Source organism: Bombina bombina, chromosome 1 (assembly GCF_027579735.1).
Source record: "Bombina bombina isolate aBomBom1 chromosome 1, aBomBom1.pri, whole genome shotgun sequence".
Classification (NCBI taxonomy): domain Eukaryota; kingdom Metazoa; phylum Chordata; class Amphibia; order Anura; family Bombinatoridae; genus Bombina; species Bombina bombina.
The window spans coordinates 416,241,692-416,262,343 of NC_069499.1; the positions used below are offsets into that span (position 1 = coordinate 416,241,692).

The 20,652-nt window shown below is 41.0% G+C and overlaps 1 protein-coding gene across 9 annotated transcripts in view; it reads right to left on the minus strand.

Annotated features, from left to right (window-relative positions):
- Positions 1-758: 758 nt before the first annotated feature.
- BAZ2B (bromodomain adjacent to zinc finger domain 2B) overlaps positions 759-20,652 on the minus strand; it is an 842,173-nt gene continuing 822,279 nt past the window's right edge. For all 9 annotated transcript variants that reach the window (XM_053698336.1, XM_053698337.1, XM_053698343.1 and 6 more), the window contains 2 exons: positions 11,921-12,064; positions 759-2,195 (listed from right to left, as the gene is read on the minus strand). In XM_053698336.1, the coding sequence (XP_053554311.1) occupies positions 2,042-2,195; positions 11,921-12,064 (298 nt within the window). In that variant the 3' untranslated portion in view covers positions 759-2,041. The remainder of the gene's footprint in view (positions 2,196-11,920; positions 12,065-20,652) is intronic.

Below are 20,652 nucleotides of genomic sequence, written 5' to 3' on the forward strand. Positions count from 1 at the left end.
ATTAAAATAATTCCTCAAGGCTATGGAGTATAAAATATGCTTATATATAAATCGTTTTAGCCCAGAAAATGTCTACAGTCTTAAAAGCCCTTGTGAAGCCCTTTTTTTCTGTCTGTAATAAAAATGGCTTACCGGATCCCATAGGGAAAATGACAGCTTCCAGCATTACATCGTCTTGTTAGAATGTGTCATACCTCAAGCAGCAAAAGTCTGCTCACTGTTCCCCCAACTGAAGTTAATTCCTCTCAACAGTCCTGTGTGGAAACAGCCATCGATTTTAGTAACGGTTGCTAAAATCATTTTCCTCTTACAAACAGAAATCTTCATCTCTTTTCTGTTTCAGAGTAAATAGTACATACCAGCACTATTTTAAAATAACAAACTCTTGATTGAATAATAAAAACTACAGTTAAACACTAAAAAACTCTAAGCCATTTCCGTGGAGATGTTGCCTGTACAACGGCAAAGAGAATGACTGGGGAAGGCGGAGCCTAGGAGGGATCATGTGACCAGCTTTGCTGGGCTCTTTGCCATTTCCTGTTGGGGAAGAGAATATCCCACAAGTAAGGATGACGCCGTGGACCGGACACACCTATGTTGGAGAAATATATGTGTGAGTGTATGTATGTATCTATCTAACATATATATATATATTATATATATATATTATATATACACACACACACACATACATATATATATATATATATATATATATAATACATACATACCAACTGCAGAAATGATGACAAGAAACATATTGAAAAACAGTCTTTTATTGTATCCGTGCCACACATACTAGTGAAAAAACTACCCTTTTCACAACATTTTTGTTTTAAATAAAACAACTTCAAGTACAATTGGTACAAAAAATGTCTGATCTTGCCTCCGACAGGCCACCATAACTCACAGTAGATAAAACACAGTGGTTACAAATGCCTTTGTATTATTGTTATTTCTGTGGCAAGGCAAATGAAGGGAAATGTTACTATGAAAAAATACTGTGTGTAGGAAATTGTCACAAGTTTATTTCACATGGATACAAATGATTATACTTTATTTTAGGCCTAGCTGGCATGAAATATAACAAAATAGAAAATAAAATGGAAACCTAAATATCCCCTACACCCTGTTTTAAAGGCAGGCACTACCAATATTGGGGAGACTCCACAGTGTTGGTAGAGGGTACTGTACAAGCTATAGTTTCATATTCACCTGAAGACTAAAATTAAATGCTACAATCCTTCTAAGGCCGACATCATAGAAAATGTCTGCAAACAATATGTACACATCATACATATTTTAACAAGACTTAATATAAACAATAATGAACAGTATATACATATTTTTCAGTTTGTCTTCACCATCTTGAAATACAATTTAACTATATCAGTGATGCAGCAACATATGTATATTTATATAAATGCGCTTGTATCTCTACAGTGAAAGTTCCATTTCCGTGCTTTTTTTCCCAGCACGTTAGTGTAAACAGTTTTACTTGGCTTTGTTTTAAGTTTTTTTTTAACATTCTTGTATTTTCAAGATTTAAAGCAATTTTTTTTTCTAGTCTTCCTTTTCACAGAAAACGAAGTTTTTGTTTACTATTCAATCATAAATAATTCTTAAAATTAAATACATTCACTAAAAAAAAGCTACAAAATAAAAAAAATATCAAACAAAATATATAATAAAAAAAAATAGAGATATTTATTGAAAGGAAATGATGGTTCATTCCCTCAGTACAGCTCTGGTGGTTGAAGATTCAGTGCGTTATGATTTATTTTAATAGCTATTGCACTATAACACCCCCATTTTAAAATTCTTTGGGTGTGCTTCCCTGTACTACCTAACAGTAGTTGATAAAACACATAGACCAAAAACCAAAGATTATGGTTTTGTTAGGTATGAACTTTTTATCAAAATGCGTCCCGTGATAGCACATATCTGTTTTCGAGGAACTGAAAGAGTTCTTGCACCTCTGTGTAAATACCATTCACATTGCTGGTCTTGGTGTCCATGTAACTAAGATCTCAGAAAAGCTTCAGCTTACATTGAAAATTTCTGTCCATCTTTTTTCAAAGTGTATCCTCATTTTGTGTCCAGCTCTACCTATGTCTGAATCATCTTCATTGTATGTTTCACAGTTGTTAAAGACAAGTCTGACATCTAGAGCAAAGGCTTCAAAGTTAGGATACCTGGTAAAATAAATAAGCAGGTTAACAATATATTATTATCAATTCTAGAATCAGTGTATATTTGAAAGATTCCCATCTATAGCAATGGGGTTTTGAACATATACGTATTGAAAAACTGTGGTCGCTGGGTTTCCAAAGAGGAAAAATGTATCATAAAACTTTATTGAATGTACATAGAAACATATAATAAGGGAAGATATCATACAAGTCTTCATCGTGCATATTTCATGCTACAAAAACATTGGATTTTTATCAGATGTATACAAATTACCATATTTATTTCTTAAAGAGACACCTTGATCGTTTTATATATAACTAATCCTAAAACCCGTGTACACAGGCCAAAATCCCCATTCACTTGGATCCTCTCTACCTTCATCCTTCCCCGCCGCTCTCAACTTTTTTTTTTCTTCATGTGACACCCTGTATTCAAGCAATTTTTAAATTTGTGTGTGTGTGCATCTGTTGACAGTTTTTTTATGTTTCTATTATTTTTTAATAAAGTTATTTGGGATGCATGTGTGGCATGTTCCCACATTTTTGTTAAATTTTAAACAAGAGTAAGGCTCTGCTGTGCAACATTTGTTGCATTTTTGTAAAAAAAATAAAAAAAAAATTCTGTAGTGCAGCGGTTCCTCCCGCCCCCCCCCCCCCCCACCTCTGCTGTCTGATCCTCACTGTCTGATCTTTCCTTATGGCCAGGTATGTTTGTCTTGCGCTGCAGTCTCTACTGCGCATGACTGCATCGGACAAACATACCTGGCTTTTTAAAATATAGGATGCTTAGTTACACATAATGAAACAATGTTGCAATATACTTTCATTAATTCACCTCCTTTTCATGTAATTTAGCTCTGAATATTGTGCATTTTCTTTCTAATTCTCGGAACTTGAAATGCAGGGGTGTAATGGGCCGCCGGGATAAATCCTGGTGGGCCGGCAGGGGCAGCTGCAGTGTGTGGAGACTAGAGCAGCAGAGCACAGTGTGACTGTGTGAGGGAGTGCAGCGTCCGAGCCGACCGGACCTGATTTTTGAGCAGAGCAGCAAGCAGGGCCGGATTAATGTAGGGGCTGGAGGAGCTGCAGCTCCAGGGAGGCCCACTCCCCTAAATAGTCCCTTAGTCCTCTGTATACCTTTTTTTATTTATAATTATATATTTTTTTGTAAGGTGGCAGTCCTTGAGCATCTTATTTTAGGAGGGAAGGAGTTATCTAAGAAGAAAGTGCGCGACATGCCAGTTATTTTGAGCGGAAATTTGGAGTGGGAGGTGGGAAATACACCCTCACGCCTGACAGTGCCTGTGGTTTGAAAAGTGGTGACTAAGCACAGAGGCGCAGCAACACAAAGATGGAACAGTAACAAGGTAAGAAACCCCACCCTGTCAGTGAGCTCTGCACTTAGAAAGCTGTGTGTTTGGCAAAATTTCCACCCTGCCTGTGATGAACTGGGCTGCAGATGCAAAGTGTGAGAGCTCTCTGTTTATTTAAGCTGTCAGGCTCCTGTCACTCCCCATCTTGCTGTATTTACTACTTGCATTCATTGCTTGTTAGAAACGGGAGCACTCACTAATCAGGCAGTCCTGTGTCTTCTGCCCCTTCAACCTTTCTGTACTAACCCTAGCTAAGCATAAAAGCTGTGTAATGCAGCAGTGCTATGGCATAAAGGGAAGTATGTCTTAAAAAGCAGGCTAAAAGTAAAAAGGTGAGTCATTGTGAACCTCATTTGCATATCTTACCCAGATTCCTTTGCTGCATTGAAAACAGTGTAGTCAGAGAGTTTCTGGATTTAAAGCAAGTCTTCTGACTTGTTTAGATTTGTAAATGGTTTACACAATGAGTTATTTTCTCTATATTTTATATATATATATTGATGTGTTAATATGTGTATATACACATATTAACACAAATATATATGTATATATTCATATAAATTTTCATTTGCAGCCCATTGCTGAGCGAATTACCCCCTTCTTTGCGCTAGTTCTCATGCCGTGTCTGACGGCATGAGAACGAGGCTCCCATTGGAGCCTATGGAAGCGCGCTCTTGTGAGCATAGTGCTTCGGTGCAATGCGAAAGCGAAGTCGTGTTTGCATTGCACCTATTTCGTACTACCAGCACACAAAACGCTATATTTATGCAGCATTCATATTTAATAAAGTGTTATAGTGTGTATTTACTGTAAATATTTCACATTCCAATGCTCTAAACATAACAGAATATGTTCTATGTATTTCTAAATAGATATTCCTATATATATCTGTATATATCTATACTTATATATAATCATATAGATATATATTGTACCAAAATACCATCAGATATATGTATTTATGAATAAATAGAACATATTCTGCTATGTGAAGAAAAAGGGAGTGTGAAAACATAATTTATGCTTACCTGATAAATTTATTTCTCTTGTAGTGTATCCAGTCCACGGATCATCCATTACTTATGGGATATTAACTCCTCCCCAACAGGAAGTGCAAGAGGATTTACCCAGCAGAGCTGCTATATAGCTCCTCCCCTAACTGCCATTACCAGTCATTCGACCGAAAACATGCAGAGAAAGGAAAACCATAGGGTGCAGTGGTGACTGTAGTTTAATGGAAAAATTACCTGCCTTAAAGTGACAGGGCGGGCCGTGGACTGGATACACTACAAGAGAAATAAATTTATCAGGTAAGCATAAATTATGTTTTCTCTTGTTAAGTGTATCCAGTCCACGGATCATCCATTACTTATGGGATACCAATACCAAAGCTAAAGTACACGGATGACGGGAGGGAAAGGCAGGCTCTTTATACGGAAGGAACCACTGCCTGAAGAACCTTTCTCCCAAAAACAGCCTCCGAAGAAGCAAAAGTGTCAAATTTGTAAAATTTGGAAAAAGTATGAAGAGAAGACCAAGTTGCAGCCTTGCAAATCTGTTCAACAGAAGCCTCATTCTTAAAGGCCCAAGTGGAAGCCACAGCTCTAGTAGAATGTGCTGTAATTCTTTCAGGAGGCTGCTGTCCAGCAGTCTCATAGGCTAACCGTATTATGCTACAAAGCCAAAAGGGGAGAGAGGTAGCCGAAGCTTTTTGACCTCTCCTCTGACCAGAATAAACGACAAACAGGGAAGACGTTTGTCGAAAATCCTTAGTTGCCTGTAGATAAAATTTCAGGGCACGGACTACATCTAGATTGTGTAGCAGACGTTCCTTTTTCGAAGAAGGATTAGGACACAAAGATGGAACCACAATCTCTTGATTGATATTCCTGTTAGTGACCACCTTAGGTAGGAACCCAGGTTTAGTACGCAGAACTACCTTGTCTGAATGAAAAATCAGATAAGGAGAATCACAATGTAAGGCAGATAACTCAGAGACTCTTCGAGCCGAGGAAATCGCCATTAAAAACAGAACTTTCCAAGATAACAACTTGATATCAATGGAATGAAGGGGTTCAAACGGAACCCCCTGTAAAACATTAAGAACTAAGTTCAAACTCCATGGTGGAGCAACAGTTTTAAACACAGGCTTGATCCTAGCTAAAGCCTGACAAAAAGCTTGAACGTCCGGAACTTCTGACAGACGTTTGTGTAAAAGAATGGACAGAGCTGAAATCTGTCCCTTTAAGGAACTAGCGGATAAACCCTTTTCTAAACCTTCTTGTAGAAAAGACAATATCCTCGGAATCCTAACCTTACTCCATGAGTAACTCTTGGATTCGCACCAATATAAGTATTTGCGCCATATCTTATGGTAAATCTTTCTGGTAACAGGCTTCCTAGCCTGTATTAAGGTATCAATAACTGACTCAGAAAAACCACGTTTTGATAAAATCAAGCGTTCAATTTCCAAGCAGTCAGCTTCAGAGAAATTAGATTTTGATGTTTGAAGGGACCCTGGATCAGAAGGTCCTGTTTCAGAGGTAGCGACCAAGGTGGACAGGATGACATGTCCACTAGATCTGCATACCAAGTCCTGCGTGGCCATGCAGGCGCTATTAGAATCACTGATGCTCTCTCCTGTTTGATTCTGGCAATCAATCGAGGAAGCATCGGGAAGGGTGGAAACACATAAGCCATCCCGAAGGTCCAAGGTGTTGTCAAAGCATCTATCAGAACCGCTCCCGGATCCCTGGATCTGGACCCGTAACGAGGAAGCTTGGCGTTCTGTCGAGACGCCATGAGATCTATCTCTGGTTTGCCCCAACGTCGAAGTATTTGGGCAAAGACCTCCGGATGAAGTTCCCACTCCCCCGGATGAAAAGTCTGACGACTTAAGAAATCCGCCTCCCAGTTCTCCACTCCCGGGATGTGGATTGCTGACAGGTGGCAAGAGTGAGACTCTGCCCAGCGAATTATCTTTGATACTTCCATCATTGCTAGGGAGCTTCTTGTCCCTCCCTGATGGTTGATGTAAGCTACAGTCGTGATGTTGTCCGACTGAAACCTGATGAACCCCCGAGTTGTTAACTGGGGCCAAGCCAGAAGGGCATTGAGAACTGCTCTCAATTCCAGAATGTTTATTGGTAGGAGACTCTCCTCCTGATTCCATTGTCCCTGAGCCTTCAGAGAATTCCAGACAGCGCCCCAACCTAGTAGGCTGGCGTCTGTTGTTACAATTGTCCAGTCCGGCCTGCTGAATGGCATCCCCCTGGACAGATGTGGCCGAGAAAGCCACCATAGAAGAGAATTTCTGGTCTCTTGATCCAGATTCAGAGTAGGGGACAAGTCTGAGTAATCCCCATTCCACTGACTTAGCATGCACAATTGCAGCGGTCTGAGATGTAGGCGTGCAAAGGGTACTATGTCCATAGCTGCTACCATTAAGCCGATCAACTCCATGCATTGAGCTACTGACGGGTGTTGAATGGAATGAAGGACACGGCATGCATTTTGAAGCTTTGTTAACCTGTCTTCTGTCAGGTAAATCTTCATTTCTACAGAATCTATAAGAGTCCCCAAGAAGGGAACTCTTGTGAGTGGAAAGAGAGAACTCTTCTTTTCGTTCACCTTCCATCCATGCGACCTTAGAAATGCCAGTACTAACTCTGTATGAGACTTGGCAGTTTGAAAGCTTGAAGCTTGTATCAGAATGTCGTCTAGGTACGGAGCTACCGCAATTCCTCGCGGTCTTAGTACCGCCAGAAGAGCACCCAGAACCTTTGTGAAGATTCTCGGAGCCGTAGCCAATCCGAATGGAAGAGCTACAAACTGGTAATGCCTGTCTAGAAAGGCAAACCTTAGATACCGGTAATGATCTTTGTGAATCGGTATGTGAAGGTAAGCATCCTTTAAATCCACTGTGGTCATGTACTGACCCTTTTGGATCATGGGTAAAATTGTCCGAATAGTTTCCATTTTGAACGATGGAACTCTTAGGAATTTGTTTAGGATCTTTAAATCCAAGATTGGCCTGAAAGTTCCCTCTTTTTTGGGAACCACAAACAGATTTGAGTAAAACCCTTGTCCTTGTTCCGACCGCGGAACCGGATGGATCACTCCCATTAATAAAAGATCTTGTACGCAGCGTAGAAACGCCTCTTTCTTTATTTGGTTTGTTGACAACCTTGACAGATGAAATCTCCCTCTTGGGGGAGAGAATTTGAAGTCTAGAAGGTATCCCTGAGATATGATCTCTAACGCCCAGGGATCCTGGACATCTCTTGCCCAAGCCTGGGCGAAGAGAGAAAGTCTGCCCCCCACTAGATCCGTTCCCGGATCAGGGGCCCTCGATTCATGCTGTCTTAGGGGCAGCAGCAGGTTTCCTGGCCTGCTTGCCCTTGTTCCAGGACTGGTTAGGTCTCCAGCCTTGTCTGTAGCGAGCAACAGCTCCTTCCTGTTTTGGTGCAGAGGAAGTTGATGCTGCTCCTGCTTTGAAATTACGAAAGGAACGAAAATTAGACTGTCTAGCCTTAGGTTTGGCTCTGTCTTGAGGCAGGGCATGGCCTTTACCTCCTGTAATGTCAGCGATAATTTCTTTCAACCCGGGCCCGAATAAGGTCTGCCCTTTGAAAGGTATATTAAGCAATTTAGATTTAGAAGTAACGTCAGCTGACCAGGATTTTAGCCACAGTGCTCTGCGTGCCTGAATGGCGAATCCGGAATTCTTAGCCGTAAGTTTAGTTAAATGTACTACGGCATCTGAAATAAATGAGTTAGCTAACTTAAGGGCTTTAAGCTTGTGTGTAATCTCATCTAATGGAGCTGATTCAAGTGTCTCTTCCAGAGACTCAAACCAAAATGCTGCTGCAGCCGTGACAGGCGCAATGCATGCAAGAGGTTGCAATATAAAACCTTGTTGAACAAACATTTTCTTAAGGTAACCCTCTAACTTTTTATCCATTGGATCTGAAAAGGCACAGCTATCCTCCACCGGGATAGTGGTACGCTTAGCTAAAGTAGAAACTGCTCCCTCCACCTTAGGGACCGTTTGCCATAAGTCCCGTGTGGTGGCGTCTATTGGAAACATCTTTCTAAATATCGGAGGGGGTGAGAACGGCACACCGGGTCTATCCCACTCCTTAGTAACAATTTCAGTAAGTCTCTAAGGTATAGGAAAAACGTCAGTACTCGCCGGTACCGCAAAATATTTATCCAACCTACACATTTTCTCTGGTATTGCAACTGTGTTACAATCATTCAGAGCCGCTAACACCTCCCCTAGTAATACACGGAGGTTTTCCAGCTTAAATTTAAAATTTGAAATATCTGAATCCAGTTTGTTTGGATCAGAACCGTCACCCGCAGAATGAAGCTCTCCGTCCTCATGTTCTGCAAATTGTGACGCAGTGTCTGACATGGCCCTAATATTATCAGCGCACTCTGTTCTCACCCCAGAGTGATCACGCTTACCTCTTAGTTCTGGTAATTTAGCCAAAACTTCAGTCATAACAGTAGCCATATCCTGTAATGTGATTTGTAATGGCCGCCCAGATGTACTCGGCGCTACAATATCACGCACCTCCCGAGCGGGAGATGCAGGTACTGACACGTGAGGCGAGTTAGTCGGCATAACTCTCCCCTCGTTGTTTGGTGAAATATGTTCAATTTGTACAGATTGACTTTTATTTAAAGTAGCATCAATACAGTTAGTACATAAATTTCTATTGGGCTCCACTTTGGCTTTAGCACATATAGCACAGATATCTTCCTCTGAATCAGACATGTTTAACACACTAGCAAATAAACTAGCAACTTGGAAATACTTTTCAAGTAATTTACTATAATATGAAAACGTACTGTGCCTATAAGAAGCACAGAAAAAGTTATGACAGTTGAAAATTAATAAACTGAAAAGTTATAGCATCAAATCTTTGTAAAAAAACACAATTTTAGCAAAGGATTGCTCCCATTAGCAAAGGATAACTAACCCTGATAGCAGAAAAAAAAAAAATACAGAAATAAATGTTTTTTTATCACAGTCAACTACAATCTCACAGCTCTGCTGTGAGTGATTACCTCCCTCAAAACAAGTTTTGAAGACCCCTGAGTTCTGTAGAGATGAACCGGATCATGCAGGGAAGACAATAAACTTCTGACTGAATTTTTAGATGCGTAGCAAAAGCGCCAAAAAAGGCCCCTCCCCCTCACACATAACAGTGAGAGAGATCAGTAAACTGTCATAAATTAAATAAAACGACTGCCAAGTGGAAAAAAATAGTGCCCAAAACATTTTTTTCACCCAGTACCTCAGAAAATTAAACGATTTTACATGCCAGCAAAAAACGTTTAACATTAATAAATTGAGTGTTATTAAAAAGCCTGTTGCTAGTCCCTGCAAATTAGGCTAAAGTTTTATGCATACAGTATAATTCCAGTGATGTGCCATTCCCCAGAATACTGAAGTGTAAAATATACATACATGACAGCCTGATACCAGTCGCTGCTACTGCATTTAAGGCTGAGTTTACATTATATCGGTATGGCAGAATTTTCTCATCAATTCCATTGTCAGAAAATAATAAGCTGCTACATACCTCTTTGCAGATTAATCTGCCCGCTGTCCCCTGATCTGAAGTTTACCTCTCCTCAGATGGCCGAGAAACAGCAATATGATCTTAACTACTCCGGCTAAAATCATAGAAAAACTCAGGTAGATTCTTCTTCAAATTCTACCAGAGAAGGAATAACACACTCCGGTGCTATTATAAAATAACAAACTTTTGATTGAAGGTATGAAACTAAGTATAATCACCACAGTCCTCTCACACATCCTATCTATTCGTTGGGTGCAAGAGAATGACTGGGAATGGCAGTTAGGGGAGGAGCTATATAGCAGCTCTGCTGGGTGAATCCTCTTGCACTTCCTGTTGGGGAGGAGTTAATATCCCATAAGTAATGGATGATCCGTGGACTGGATACACTTAACAAGAGAAATATTCATATTTTCATGTTGGGTTAGCGCATTTGAGAATATGCGTTCGGGTTAGCACCATTAACGTCTATGGGGGAATAGGATATTGCGAGCGCAATAATCTAAGTTTGTTTTTTTGCGCACTCCAGGTTAGCGCGCAAGTGATAACTTTTTACTTTCAACTTGTAATACGAGTGTAACCCGACGCGCACAAAAAGTTTACTTCTAGCGCAGTTAGTGAGTGAGAAAACCCCCCCGCTAAATATCACTACACTCGTAATCTGGCCCTTAGTGTTGCATTATACATTCAATAACATTTTTCTGGGCTACAAGGTAAAGTACAGACATCCAGAGGTTTTGGAACTACATTTCCCATGATGCTCAGCCAGCATATCAGCTTGCTGAATATCATGGGAAATGTAGTTCCAAAAACTCTGGAGGGCCAAGTTTGAGGATGTCTGGTATAGTAGGCCATTAAATACAGTAGAAAATTCACCATAAAAAGACAATGCAATATCACTTAATCAAAATTTCTACTTATAAGTAGATATTTCTTCTGATAAATTTCAAAGTTTGCTTTATTTGCCCATTATATCATGTGACAGCGATCAGCCAATTACAAACTCATATACATATATACAGTGAGCACTTGCACATGCTCAGTAGCAGCTGATGCCTCAGAAAGTGTGCACATAAAAAGACAGAGCACACATTGATGGAAGTAAATTAGAAAGTTGTTTAAAACTACATTCTCTGAAAGATGAAAGTTTAATTTTGACTAGTGTCCCTTTAAGAAAAAAAATAATATCACGGCACAATCAATTCCATATTTCCAAATGTGCACTCATGCAAATTACTCCAGGGTAGAGGAAAGCACCTGTGGCACCTGGAAGGAAGTTTTATTATAGTTTTATTATAGTTCAGTAATGACTTCATAGGAAAAAACGTACATCTTCACAGAAAGTAACAAGCAAACATTATTTAAAGGTACATGAAACCCAATATGTTTTCATGATTCAGATAGAGAATACAATTTTAAACAACTTTCTAATTAACTTCTATTATCTAATCCGTTTTTTTTCTCTTGGTATCATTTGTTGAAGGAGCAGCAATGCACTACTAGTTTCTAACTGGACACATGGGTGAGCCAATCACATTCAATATATATATGCAGCCACCAATCAACAGCTAGAACCTAGTTTCTCTGCTGCTCATGAACGTGCCTAGATAAACCTTTCAGCAAATGATAACAAGAGAAGGAAGCAAATTAAATAATATAAGTAAATTGGAAAGTTGTTTAAATTTATATTCTCTATCTGAATCATGAAAGAAAATTTTTGGGTTTCATGTCCCTTTAAGTACACATCTTTACATGTACTTACTGTCCACTGCTGAGCTTCTCTCGTATTGTAGCAAAATCCATTGGTTTCTTAATAACCTTTTTGTAACCAGGAACAAGTTTCAAGTTTACAGGAAGTAGGAAAGGCCATGCATCCTCATGGGACTCCATTTCTGAAAGGATTGCACTAGAAAACACAGTTATACCAATTATTAATACAAACACAGATAAAGTCTTTAGATGACAAAAGTCAAGGGACAATGTCCTAAAATAATTTACTTGTTTTATTATCATAAATAGCCAGGAATGCAACATGTATTTACCTTCTAGTTTCAACTAAAAAGGATAAACCTGTATGATTCAAGTTAAAAGCATGTGTTTTTACAGACATTTTAAATGTACTTCTATTTTCAAATGTACTTAGGTCTCTTGAAATCCTTTTCTAAAAAAGAAAAAGTACATATCCTTCACTACTGGGAGCCAGCTAATGATTGGCAGCCACACATTTGTCTCTTGTCTTTGGCTCCTATTGTTCAGCATGGCCCAGTAGAGCATTGCTGCTCTGTAGCTGACTTAAACTATGTGTTTAATCCCTTTGCAGGGGTAAATAAACATACAGTTATATACAAGCAATAATGCAATAATACCATGCTTAAACATTTGATAGCATTTTCTTTTTGCACTTGTATGTCCCTTTACAGAGCTTTTTAAAATGTTTAAGAATAATGTTACTATACATAAATACCCACATATGGGGAAAAGACCCCATAGAAAGCTTAAAAAAAAATAAAAAAATATTTTACACTCACCCAGTTCTCACAAACAGGGGCACTTTCATTCATTAAACATTAAATTGCAGAGTTTTTTTAAAAAACATAATTTATGCTTACCTGATAAATTTATTTCTCTTGTAGTGTATCCAGTCCACGGATCATCCATTACTTATGGGATATTAACTCCTCCCCAACAGGAAGTGCAAGAGGATTCACCCAGTAGAGCTGCTATATAGCTCCTCCCCTAACTGCCATTACCAGTCATTCGACCGAAAACATGCAGAGAAAGGAAAACCATAGGGTACAGTGGTGACTGTAGTTTAATGGAAAAATTACCTGCCTTAAAGTGACAGGGCGGGCCGTGGACTGGATACACTACAAGAGAAATAAATTTATCAGGTAAGCATAAATTATGTTTTCTCTTGTTAAGTGTATCCAGTCCACGGATCATCCATTACTTATGGGATACCAATACCAAAGCTAAAGTACACGGATGACGGGAGGGACAGGCAGGCTCTTTATACGGAAGGAACCACTGCCTGAAGAACCTTTCTCCCAAAAACAGCCTCCGAAGAAGCAAAAGTGTCAAATTTGTAAAATTTGGAAAAAGTATGAAGAGAAGACCAAGTTGCAGCCTTGCAAATCTGTTCAACAGAAGCCTCATTCTTAAAGGCCCAAGTGGAAGCCACAGCTCTAGTAGAATGTGCTGTAATTCTTTCAGGAGGCTGCTGTCCAGCAGTCTCATAGGCTAACCGTATTATGCTACGAAGCCAAAAGGAGAGAGAGGTAGCCGAAGCTTTTTGACCTCTCCTCTGACCAGAATAAACGACAAACAGGGAAGACGTTTGTCGAAAATCCTTAGTTGCCTGTAGATAAAATTTCAGGGCACGGACTACATCTAGATTGTGTAGCAGACGTTCCTTTTTCGAAGAAGGATTAGGACACAAAGATGGAACCACAATCTCTTGATTGATATTCCTGTTAGTGACCACCTTAGGTAGGAACCCAGGTTTAGTACGCAGAACTACCTTGTCTGAATGAAAAATCAGATAAGGAGAATCACAATGTAAGGCAGATAACTCAGAGACTCTTCGAGCCGAGGAAATCGCCATTAAAAACAGAACTTTCCAAGATAACAACTTGATATCAATGGAATGAAGGGGTTCAAACGGAACCCCCTGTAAAACATTAAGAACTAAGTTCAAACTCCATGGTGGAGCAACAGTTTTAAATACAGGCTTGATCCTAGCTAAAGCCTGACAAAAAGCTTGAACGTCCGGAACTTCTGACAGACGTTTGTGTAAAAGAATGGACAGAGCTGAAATCTGTCCCTTTAAGGAACTAGCGGATAAACCCTTTTCTAAACCTTCTTGTAGAAAAGACAATATCCTCGGAATCCTAACCTTACTCCATGAGTAACTCTTGGATTCGCACCAATATAAGTATTTGCGCCATATCTTATGGTAAATCTTTCTGGTAACAGGCTTCCTAGCCTGTATTAAGGTATCAATAACTGACTCAGAAAAACCACGTTTTGATAAAATCAAGCGTTCAATTTCCAAGCAGTCAGCTTCAGAGAAATTAGATTTTGATGTTTGAAGGGACCCTGGATCAGAAGGTCCTGTTTCAGAGGTAGCGACCAAGGTGGACAGGATGACATGTCCACTAGATCTGCATACCAAGTCCTGCGTGGCCATGCAGGCGCTATTAGAATCACTGATGCTCTCTCCTGTTTGATTCTGGCAATCAATCGAGGAAGCATCGGGAAGGGTGGAAACACATAAGCCATCCCGAAGGTCCAAGGTGCTGTCAAAGCATCTATCAGAACCGCTCCCGGATCCCTGGATCTGGACCCGTAACGAGGAAGCTTGGCGTTCTGTCGAGACGCCATGAGATCTATCTCTGGTTTGCCCCAACGTCGAAGTATTTGGGCAAAGACCTCCGGATGAAGTTCCCACTCCCCCAGATGAAAAGTCTGACGACTTAAGAAATCCGCCTCCCAGTTCTCCACTCCCGGGATGTGGATTGCTGACAGGTGGCAAGAGTGAGACTCTGCCCAGCAAATTATCTTTGATACTTCCATCATTGCTAGGGAGCTTCTTGTCCCTCCCTGATGGTTGATGTAAGCTACAGTCGTGATGTTGTCCGACTGAAACCTGATGAACCCCGGAGTTGTTAACTGGGGCCAAGCCAGAAGGGCATTGAGAACTGCTCTCAATTCCAGAATGTTTATTGGTAGGAGACTCTCCTCCTGATTCCATTGTCCCTGAGCCTTCAGAGAATTCCAGACAGCGCCCCAACCTAGTAGGCTGGCGTCTGTTGTTACAATTGTCCAGTCCGGCCTGCTGAATGGCATCCCCCTGGACAGATGTGGCCGAGAAAGCCACCATAGAAGAGAATTTCTGGTCTCTTGATCCAGATTCAGAGTAGGGGACAAGTCTGAGTAATCCCCATTCCACTGACTTAGCATGCACAATTGCAGCGGTCTGAGATGTAGACGTGCAAAGGGTACTATGTCCATTGCTGCTACCATTAAGCCGATCACCTCCATGCATTGAGCTACTGACGGGTGTTGAATGGAATGAAGGACACGGCATGCATTTTGAAGCTTTGTTAACCTGTCTTCTGTCAGTTAAATCTTCATTTCTACAGAATCTATAAGAGTCCCCAAGAAGGGAACTCTTGTGAGTGGAAAGAGAGAACTCTTCTTTTCGTTCACCTTCCATCCATGCGACCTTAGAAATGCCAGTACTAACTCTGTATGAGACTTGGCAGTTTGAAAGCTTGAAGCTTGTATCAGAATGTCGTCTAGGTACGGAGCTACCGCAATTCCTCGCGGTCTTAGTACCGCCAGAAGAGCACCCAGAACCTTTGTGAAGATTCTCGGAGCCGTAGCCAATCCGAATGGAAGAGCTACAAACTGGTAATGCCTGTCTAGAAAGGCAAACCTTAGATACCGGTAATGATCTTTGTGAATCGGTATGTGAAGGTAAGCATCCTTTAAATCCACTGTGGTCATGTACTGACCCTTTTGGATCATGGGTAAAATTGTCCGAATAGTTTCCATTTTGAACGATGGAACTCTTAGGAATTTGTTTAGGATCTTTAAATCCAAGATTGGCCTGAAAGTTCCCTCTTTTTTGGGAACCACAAACAGATTTGAGTAAAACCCTTGTCCTTGTTCCGACCGCGGAACCGGATGGATCACTCCCATTAATAAAAGATCTTGTACGCAGCGTAGAAACGCCTCTTTCTTTATTTGGTTTGTTGACAACCTTGACAGATGAAATCTCCCTCTTGGGGGAGAGAATTTGAAGTCTAGAAGGTATCCCTGAGATATGATCTCTAACGCCCAGGGATCCTGGACATCTCTTGCCCAAGCCTGGGCGAAGAGAGAAAGTCTGCCCCCCACTAGATCCGTTCCCGGATCGGGGGCCCTCGATTCATGCTGTCTTAGGGGCAGCAGCAGGTTTCCTGGCCTGCTTGCCCTTGTTCCAGGACTGGTTAGGTCTCCAGCCTTGTCTGTAGCGAGCAACAGCTCCTTCCTGTTTTGGTGCAGAGGAAGTTGATGCTGCTCCTGCTTTGAAATTACGAAAGGAACGAAAATTAGACTGTCTAGCCTTAGGTTTGGCTCTGTCTTGAGGCAGGGCATGGCCTTTACCTCCTGTAATGTCAGCGATAATTTCTTTCAACCCGGGCCCGAATAAGGTCTGCCCTTTGAAAGGTATATTAAGCAATTTAGATTTAGAAGTAACGTCAGCTGACCAGGATTTTAGCCACAGTGCTCTGCGTGCCTGAATGGCGAATCCGGAATTCTTAGCCGTAAGTTTAGTTAAATGTACTACGGCATCTGAAATAAATGAGTTAGCTAACTTAAGGGCTTTAAGCTTGTGTGTAATCTCATCTAATGGAGCTGATTCAAGTGTCTCTTCCAGAGACTCAAACCAAAATGCTGCTGCAGCCGTGACAGGCGCAATGCATGCAAGAGGTTGCAATATAAAACCTTGTTGAACAAACATTTTCTTAAGGTAACCCTCTAACTTTTTATCCATTGGATCTGAAAAGGCACAGCTATCCTCCACCGGGATAGTGGTACGCTTAGCTAAAGTAGAAACTGCTCCCTCCACCTTAGGGACCGTTTGCCATAAGTCCCGTGTGGTGGCGTCTATTGGAAACATCTTTCTAAATATCGGAGGGGGTGAGAACGGCACACCGGGTCTATCCCACTCCTTAGTAACAATTTCAGTAAGTCTCTTAGGTATAGGAAAAACGTCAGTACTCGCCGGTACCGCAAAATATTTATCCAACCTACACATTTTCTCTGGTATTGCAACTGTGTTACAATCATTCAGAGCCGCTAACACCTCCCCTAGTAATACACGGAGGTTTTCCAGCTTAAATTTAAAATTTGAAATATCTGAATCCAGTTTGTTTGGATCAGAACCGTCACCCGCAGAATGAAGCTCTCCGTCCTCATGTTCTGCAAATTGTGACGCAGTGTCTGACATGGCCCTAATATTATCAGCGCACTCTGTTCTCACCCCAGAGTGATCACGCTTACCTCTTAGTTCTGGTAATTTAGCCAAAACTTCAGTCATAACAGTAGCCATATCCTGTAATGTGATTTGTAATGGCCGCCCAGATGTACTCGGCGCTACAATATCACGCACCTCCCGAGCGGGAGATGCAGGTACTGACACGTGAGGCGAGTTAGTCGGCATAACTCTCCCCTCGTTGTTTGGTGAAATATGTTCAATTTGTACAGATTGACTTTTATTTAAAGTAGCATCAATACAGTTAGTACATAAATTTCTATTGGGCTCCACTTTGGCTTTAGCACATATAGCACAGATATCTTCCTCTGAATCAGACATGTTTAACACACTAGCAAATAAACTAGCAACTTGGAAATACTTTTCAAGTAATTTACTATAATATGAAAACGTACTGTGCCTATAAGAAGCACAGAAAAAGTTATGACAGTTGAAAATTAATAAACTGAAAAGTTATAGCATCAAATCTTTGTAAAAAACACAATTTTAGCAAAGGATTGCTCCCATTAGCAAAGGATAACTAACCCTGATAGCAGAAAAAAAAATAAAAAAAAAATATACAGAAATAAACGTTTTTTTATCACAGTCAACTACAATCTCACAGCTCTGCTGTGAGTGATTACCTCCCTCAAAACAAGTTTTGAAGACCCCTGAGTTCTGTAGAGATGAACCAGATCATGCAGGGAAGACAATAAACTTCTGACTGAATTTTTTAATGCGTAGCAAAAGCACCAAAAAAGGCCCCTCCCCCTCACACATAACAGTGAGAGAGATCAGTAAACTGTCATAAATTAAATAAAACGACTGCCAAGTGGAAAAAAATAGTGCCCAAAACATTTTTTCACCCAGTACCTCAGAAAATTAAACGATTTTACATGCCAGCAAAAAACGTTTAACATTAATAAATTGAGTGTTATTAAAAAGCCTGTTGCTAGTCCCTGCAAATTAGGCTAAAGTTTTATGCATACAGTATAATTCCAGTGAAGTGCCATTCCCCAGAATACTGAAGTGTAAGATATACATACATGACAGCCTGATACCAGTTGCTGCTACTGCATTTAAGGCTGAGTTTACATTATATCGGTATGGCAGAATTTTCTCATCAATTCCATTGTCAGAAAATAATAAGCTGCTACATACCTCTTTGCAGATTAATCTGCCCGCTGTCCCCTGATCTGAAGTTTACCTCTCCTCAGATGGCCGAGAAACAGCAATATGATCTTAACTACTCCGGCTAAAATCATAGAAAAACTCAGGTAGATTCTTCTTCAAATTCTACCAGAGAAGGAATAACACACTCCGGTGCTATTATAAAATAACAAACTTTTGATTGAAGGTATGAAACTAAGTATAATCACCACAGTCCTCTCACACATCCTATCTATTCGTTGGGTGCAAGAGAATGACTGGTAATGGCAGTTAGGGGAGGAGCTATATAGCAGCTCTACTGGGTGAATCCTCTTGCACTTCCTGTTGGGGAGGAGTTAATATCCCATAAGTAATGGATGATCCGTGGACTGGATACACTTAACAAGAGAAATACTTACCTTTTTCTTTAGGAAATCCAGACCGGCAATCCTCCGCCCGTAGCTCCTCTGTACTTACTTCAGCAATGACAAAACCGGCTTCCTCCAATCATGGCGAACACCCCGGAGCGTCCATCTCGTGAGGCCACGCAATGATTGGAAGAAGACGGTTTCATCAACGAGGTGATAAGTACAGAGGAGCTGTGGTCGATCGCCGGTCTGGGTTTCCTAAAGAAAAAGGTAAGTATTTAAAAAAACAAAAAACGCTGCAATTTAAAATTTAATAAATGAAAGTGCCCCTGTTTTTAACAGTATTTTTAAAAACCGAGCACTCATTCATGAAACTTTACATTTACTTTAACAGCTATAATCTGCACTAGACACACTTGCCCCTCCCCAACTGAGCAAAACATCACGCAGTTACAGACCTGGCACACTCAGCAAACACGCTATTTGCAAAAATGCTCCCGTACTGCTGAGCGTGTCTGGAGGAAAACTCACTTGGAACCTGATTTCATACACTATAAGTTTATTCTTCGTTCATACACTTCTGCCCTTCACTTAGCCAAGCAAACCTACTTCTCTTCTCTCATATCTACTCTTTCCTCAAATCCTAAACAACTCTTCTCCACCTTTAACTCTCTCCTCTACCCACCTGCTCCACCACCCCCATCTGTCTTTAGTGCTCAAGACCTGGCAGACTACTTTTTAAACAAAACACGTACTATCTGAAGCAACATCCCAACACCAACCTGCAATATTCCAACAACAGGCCCAGTTACTCCCTCTGCATCTTCCAGCCACTGAGAATGAAGTTTCTTCCTTACTATCTTGCTCACGCCTCACTACCTGTCTGCTCAACCCTATCCCTTACCACCTAATACCCTCCCTGTCTTCCACCCTCACTCCTGCTCTTACTCACATCTTCAACCTATCTCTCTCTACCGGCTCATTCCCATCTTCTTTCAAACACGTAAAAGTCACTCCCATTTTTAAAAAACCCTCCCTCAACCCTAATTCTCTTGAAAGCTACTGCCCCATATCACTGCTCCTAGTAACATCAAAATTCCTTGAAAAACGAGTTTACAATCGCCTAACCCACTTCCTGTCCACCAACTCCTTGCTTGACCCCCTGCAATCTAGATTCCGCCCCAAACACTCAACTGAGACTGCCCTTACCAAGGTTACTAACAATTCTCTCTGCTAAAAATATCGGACACTACTCTATACTCATCTTATTTGACTTCTCAGCTGCCTTCGACACAGTTGACCACCCCCTCCTCCTACACACCCTTATCTCTTTTGGCCTCTGTGACACTGCTCTTTCCTGGATTCACTCCTATCTTTCTCACAGGTCTTTTTCTGTGTCATTTGCCGGTGACTCCTCCTCTCCAATGCCTTTGTCTGTTAGAGTACCTCAAGGATCTGTTCTGGGCCGTCTACTCTTCTCCATTTATACTTCTTCGCTGGGTAAACTTATCAACAGTTATGGCTTCAAATATCACCTCTATGCTGACGACACCCAGATCTATCTCTCCACGCCTGCTCTCTCTCCCTCTGTCCTTTCTCATGTCAGTGACTGCTTATCTGGTATTTCTTCCTGGATAGCCTTTAACCACCTAAAGATTAACATGTCCAAGACTGAGCTCCTTCTTATCCCCCCTCAAGCTCTACGCCGACTTCTCTATCCCTTTTGACGGCATCACCATTTCCCCATCGCCCCAAGTCCGCTGCTTCGGAGTTACACTTGACTCAAATCTATCCTTCATCCCCCATATCCAATCGCTTTCTATATCCTGCCGCAACATCTACGCAATATTTCCAAGATTTGCCCTTTTCTGAGTGCTAAAACCTTTCCCGCCTCTCCCCCCTTCAATCATCCTAAAATGCCTCTGCCAGCCTGATCCACCATTTTCTGCTGCT